This window comes from Tasmannia lanceolata, unplaced genomic scaffold, assembly GCF_043159265.1.
Source record: "Tasmannia lanceolata isolate RefF3 unplaced genomic scaffold, GAP_Taslan_0.1 ptg000003l, whole genome shotgun sequence".
NCBI classification, from domain to species: Eukaryota; Viridiplantae; Streptophyta; class Magnoliopsida; order Canellales; family Winteraceae; genus Tasmannia; species Tasmannia lanceolata.
Window position 1 is genome coordinate 5,216,607 of NW_027518680.1, and position 6,309 is coordinate 5,222,915.

The window sequence follows — 6,309 nt, forward strand, 5'->3', positions numbered from 1 at the left end:
TACACTTAGACCCCCTGTGGTTTCTGAAACATTCAACTTAAACCCAAATGTTTAAAAAGTTACAAGTAGACCCTCCTGTGGTTTCAATTTGTGTAAGGTAGGCCACCTCAGTTGACTGTTCGTCCACAGATTGAAGGGTTAGGATGATCCGATGGAGCTGATTTTTTGGGCACACCCTATCTATGTCAGGGCCCATCAAATGAACGCTATGGATCATCCAAACAATGTGGGCCATACCCAAATCCCAACACTACCAAACACTTCCAAAAACTGATCCGCTTATTTTTCATTGAGACCCTACAAGATCCATTCATAATATGCAATCATTCACAACTAATTTCTCTACATCTTCCTTGTCGCTATACATTTGGAAGGTAAGAAAGGACGTAAAACGGTTTCCTTATTTTCTTTACAAGGTAGGCGGGTTATAGTATTACACCACCACCTTAGAAATTGTAAGCCTTTTACGCAAGCTTTTTCTCTAATTATTTGGTAAGAGTTCATTAGCAACAGACATATTCAGTCGTCAACTACAAGATGAGGAAAAAAATGAATACAGAAAAAGAAACCCATTTTTATTGGAACAATAAACACAGTGTATCAACTTTATTACAATCCATGAACAATAAACACAGTATTTTTCCCATCACTATTTTGAAGACACAAACAGGAGAAGTTGTCCTCGACTCTTAATGCTGAAAGAGACCCACAAAAAATTAAAACCCAATATAATTCATGTCAATCTAATGGAAGAATAAAAAATCACACTATCCTAGATCGATAAATTAATACAAGTATATTTAATTTCCTTCTCTTTAGAAGCAAGGGCGTGGGAAAACATTTCCTATTGCATTCCCATTAACATTTTTGCATGAGCTAGTTGTGGTTTTCCCTCCACTTCCAACCAAATTAATGTTATTCAACACTATCCCATGACATGGAAAGCTCTTGCTGCAATCAAAGTCCACAGCCACATCTGAGGCACTTGTCCCTTTGATGTTATTGTAGACCACATTACTTACTGCCACAGCTGTATTCTGCAAAACACATCAAAATTCTTGTTGGATTTAAGTGAGAGATCCTATTTAGATGAGTCAAAGTAAGAAAGGGTCTGGTGGGGGTTGAGAAATCACCTTTTCCGGGCATGCTTTGTTGTAGTCACAGTAGTTTTGGTCAATGATTATAGGATTGGCGACATTGCGCATGGCAATGTTTTGAAATTTGATGTTGCTTGCACTCCCGGAACCTCCCTGCCAGGTTTTGATCCTGACCCCATTTGTTGTTCCAACAATATTGGCTCCATCTACTATTACTTGTGAGACATGATCTTCTGAATTGCCAGATCCCAGGCTTCCAATACTGGGTTCAAGAAGACAATATTTGGACAAACAAAAAATAAAAATAAAAAGTTAAATTTTTCTTAATTAGAAAATTTATAAATTAAAAGTTTCAAGAAGGATTAGATTGAGTTTGAGACCTGATTCCATGGCCTGGTCCACAGGTTATGCCTGTCGCTTTGACGTTTTGAGACCCACTTACTATTGAGATGCAGTCATCACCTTAAAAAAATATGGAGAATGTACACATCATAATCGAGTTTTTTGGAGTCTTCTTATGTCTGTTAAAGTACCCAAAGCTCCATTGAAGGAAAAGTAGAACATGAAAATGTATTGTTTTTTCTTTCTTCTGTTTGTTTTGTGTTTTGTACATGAAATTAAGACCATATTTCATAGCACAGAAAAAAAAAAAACTTAGGAGAAAATGAGGTGACACCCTGTTCATCTTTTTTCTCTTTACCTGTTCCAATGACGCAATTTGTTATCTGAATGTTTTGGGTATTTGTGATATGAATTCCATCCGTGTTGGGGCTTGTTTCTGGTGCAGTTACCTTGAGATTGGAAGCTTGGACATTGGTACATCTCTCAAAAGAGAGATGAATTTGTTGGCTGTCCTTAATGCTGAGGTTATTCACTATCAAGTTCATGCATGAAGAAAAGGTCAAGGCCTGTTGAAAAAAAAAACCCAAAGATGGAAGAACATCAGTTCCTTTCTTTAACTACTTAAACCTTTTTTAAAATTTTTATAGAAACAAAGCTGAAAGTCAAGAGGAAATGTAGTTATTTAAGCATCTCTATAATGAAACTAAACATGTGTTCGGTGGAAAGAGAACAAGAAATGTACCGTTGGAGCCTGCGTGCAAGTCTGCAAATTCACAGATGAGGAATTAAAAAAGAATTAGCCCTTGTTGAAAGAAAATGCAAGTTTGTTATATCGAATTTGGTGATTGTGAATTCAAAAAACTTACAAAAGCTTTGTTGATTTTGCAGGAGTTTTTCCACCATATCTCTCCATTCCCATTGATAGTCCCAGCCCCATCAACTCTAAGATTCTGAATATTCTGAAAGTTAATCCAGTATCTTCGACCCCGGTACCAATCCGATCGATCTGAGGAAGCTTCAATGGTTCCATATATCTGATGCATTAGGAAAAACAAATAAATATAACATTTATATGAACTGAAATGATAAGGGAAGCAAATACACTTAATAATCTGCATGGGGGTCAATCTTTATATACAAAAAAAATAAGACCCATATGTGTTTGCCTAATTAAATTTATCTTACCATTACTGTGACAGATGACTTGCAAGGGCCTGAGAAGGTGATTGGCTTGAGAAGGTAGTTTTTATTCTTAGATATCACAAGAATAGATGGAGCAGATGAACAAGCTTTCTCCCAAGCCTTCACAAATGCCTGACAGTTACACCATATAGAAAGTGAGACTTTTCAAAACCACTCAAGAACAAATAGACCCATTCACAAACAAAAAGTCAGACATCATCAAAACCCAACGAGGATTTAATCACAACTGTGTGATATTCTGTTTCGTTTTTATCATTATTCTATTGGTGCTTACCTGTGTATCATCTGATCCGTCACCTTTAGCTCCAAAATCATCCACATTCACCGTTATAGGTGAAGAATAACGACTCTCCACGTGATCTAACCGCTTGAAACTAAATAATTGGGGTTCGCCATAGCCTATTGAAGTCGCGAATTCCTCCTCGAATTCGCCGGCATTTTTGTTGATAGTGCCGAAATATGTAGGATAAGCACTTTTGTCATAAGGAGAGGCTTCAGAGAGTGGGTCCTCAGGAAAATTGCCATAACAGGAATAAGAACAACAGCATAGCATTAAAAGGGGGAGTAAATGTCTTTCTAGACCCATATCTCTCACTTGTAAGAGACAGATAAAACAACCAATCTGATATGGAGTACTTGACGTTCAAGAGGTATGGTGGTGAAATCATGTCATGATGAGTTTCTATATATATAGAAACCAATGGTAGCTTTTGAAGCTACTAGTTGGCCGAGAGAAAGAGGGAAAGAGAGTACAATTTGTACTCAATCCATGGCGGCTTTGGATATATAGTGTGTTCTTCATGATAATTTTAAGGTATGGATTGAGATACAGGAGATTGAGATGGAAGGATTTCTTTGGCGGTTGCTGACCTAATTGCACCACCTTCTCAAGTCTCTTGTTCTCCAAAGGGAAAAAGATTTCTCAGCTAGCTACCGACGTTTCCTTTCCCCATTTTCCTTGTTACTCATAATCATGCATGTACATATCAACATAGGTAGACACAGGGGCGATGCCAGAAATTTTGCACAAGGGGGGCAAAAATTATAGTAATTTTTTATTTATCTTAAAATTAAGATAGAAAAAATTTATATCTAAAATTTTAGACAAGGGGGTAAAAATTATAGTAAATTTTGCACAAAGAAGGGAGATAAAAATGGTAACATTAAAATTTTAAACTTGTTTTCTATGGGATGATTGGAAAGGGGGGCATATTTTTTAAAAAGGGGTAAGTATAAAAAAATATTAAAATATAAAGGTATATATATATTTTTTCCAAAAAATAAGGGGGGCAATTGTCCCCCTTTCCATACAAGTGGCATCGCCCCTGGGTAGACATGCATATGTATCGTATACAATAATACATACACGAAGCTTATAGATATACACAAATTTGTTCTTTGTAAATTACACCGTGTTATGAATTTGGGGAGCTAAATAGTACCCCCGGTTCTAATACCACTTGTTGGGACCAGGATAGAACTCATCCTTAAAAGATAGCCGTAAAGGGGAGGGTGCCCAAGCCCTTATAAGCCCATCCACATCTCTTTCACTTTTCCAATGTGGGATCTCTTTGCATTCGTGTGGAACCCCCAACAATACGAGAAACACCATACATGTAAGCATAGACATGTATTCAAATCTTTCCCAAAACCCCTTATACTTAGTTTTTTTTTTCTTTTTTCTTTTTTAACTCAAGCCGGCACCTTAAATTTTATTAGTAGGAAAAAATAGTGCAAGAGGGGGACATGCTGCCCGACCTCCAACCCAAAGATATACAATGAACTAAAGATTGCATCTATAGCTAGCAATTCCCAAATACTATAAATATTATAAATCCCATATCAGCACAAATACTATAAATCACATGAATGGATATACTCTTGAATATATGTATGTATGAAGTTGTAGATGATGTGCATGAAGGCATGCATCCATGCACATGTACAAACAGATGGTCGCACTAACAGTGATCATATTTTTTCACGTGGGTTGGCCAAATGTATTTTTTTTTCATAGATAGATTGCTTATGGTAAACGGAAATCCATTTTTTATTGCCACACCCACATATCCATGGATTTCAAAGGATATCGACATGTCTGTGGATGATGTCAAAGGGGTGGAAAATGAGTATTTGTGGGGCGATAGTAATGTTTATACCATGAGTTGCCGTGGTGAGTTAGGGAAAAGGAAGGCATTGGTTTGGAGGAGGGCTTCAGTTTGTGACTTGGGTTTGTTGCTTTTAACGTTTGGGTTCAAAGGCCTTTCTTTGTGACATAAATGTCTCCAAGACTTTATTGCATTTCTTTTATTGGAGGGACCCTTTTCTTTTTCCCATTGTGGTATATGATTGTGGGTGATCAATGTTTACTTAGCCTCTTTAGGATTAGTGATGACTCTTATCGATGGCATCCACTTCTCATGGGTGAACCATGTGCGATGTAGATGTGACACGTAGCCGGAGAGTCGTGTGCGCATAGATCGGGGTAATAGGAGTGTTAGCTAGGGCCTAGGTCTAGGGGGCTATATACCCTCGTTTTTAACCTGCCGAATTAACGAGCGATGCGTGTAACCTACCAAAAAAAGAATTTACGAGCGATGCATGTGAAAAGGGTTGAGGATGATAAGACGGCGTCTTTATCAAATGTCGTAGTCGAATCTAGTTGTAGAGGGAAGACCAAAGCTTCATATGAGCCTATTCAATACTAGAATTTCCATTTGACGGTGAGGAGTTCGTGTTTGATCTGTGAATATTGATTACTTTCTCTTTTGATATGGGCCGTTGGATCTTGTTTTTCAACTCGCAAACATTATTCATGCAGTAACATATGTGCTTTCTATCTACTTTTTATGAGAATATTGAGTTGGGGACCCCCCTAAGGCAACCCACACATAAACACTTTGGAAAGTTGCCTTACTTCAAACCCACGTTGGATTACTTGGGTGGGAAGGCAAAAAGCAAAGTAGTAGGTTTCTCTTTTTGGGGTTTAGAAAGAAAAGACAAACCTAGCAATTTTAGCTCCCAAAACCCACGTTTGGAAAGGGGGCAAGAGAGGTGTTTCTCTTGGGTGTGAGAACATGCAAGAGAAGAGAGAGAGAGAAAAGAGACTAGAGAAAGGAGAGAGAAAGAGGGACAGAAGGAGAAGAAGCAAGTTGGTTTTTCTTGGGTTGGGTTTTCTCTTGTGGGTTTCTCTCGGGTTACTCTTGGGTACAGTCTTGGGTTTTAGAAGCAAGGAAAGGGTTGCGGGTTTTAGTTTAAATCCATTGTAATCATCGTATGTTGTTTTCTCATGGTGGAAGATGGTGTTTCTCGCCCATGGAGTAGGCTTGTCCGAACCACATAAAATCTCGGTGTTCATCTTGTGACTTGTTTGTGTATTTTACTTTTCCATTAAATTTGTGCAAGATTGAATTGTTCTGCCCGGTGGATTTTCTCAACAAGTGGTATCAGAGCTGTGGTTGGAGCAATCGTCGAGGCCGGGTGGAGTGATCGTGGCTGTTATAGTTGGATCGCGGTTGGAGCGATTTTTTAGGGTGGAAAGACTGTTAAAGAAGATTCTTGTTCGAGGTGGAGCGCTACACCGAGAAGTGCGAAGTAATCTGAAATGGTGGCAAAATCGAGTTCTACCCAGTTCAACATCGACAGATTTAACATAAACGGCAGTTTC

At 38.2% G+C, this 6,309-nt stretch overlaps 1 protein-coding gene across 1 annotated transcript; it reads right to left on the reverse strand.

Annotated features, from left to right (window-relative positions):
• Positions 1 to 550: 550 nt before the first annotated feature.
• On the reverse strand, positions 551 to 3,434 carry LOC143860426 (polygalacturonase-like). Its single transcript, XM_077371062.1, has 8 exons — positions 2,917 to 3,434; positions 2,625 to 2,753; positions 2,306 to 2,473; positions 2,182 to 2,202; positions 1,798 to 2,005; positions 1,478 to 1,559; positions 1,134 to 1,359; positions 551 to 1,037 (listed from the first exon to the last, which is right to left on the reverse strand). Exons 1-8 carry the CDS (start codon positions 3,226 to 3,228, stop codon positions 816 to 818), a joined length of 1,368 nt encoding a protein of 455 aa, XP_077227177.1. The 5' UTR covers positions 3,229 to 3,434; the 3' UTR covers positions 551 to 815.
• Positions 3,435 to 6,309: the final 2,875 nt, after the last annotated feature.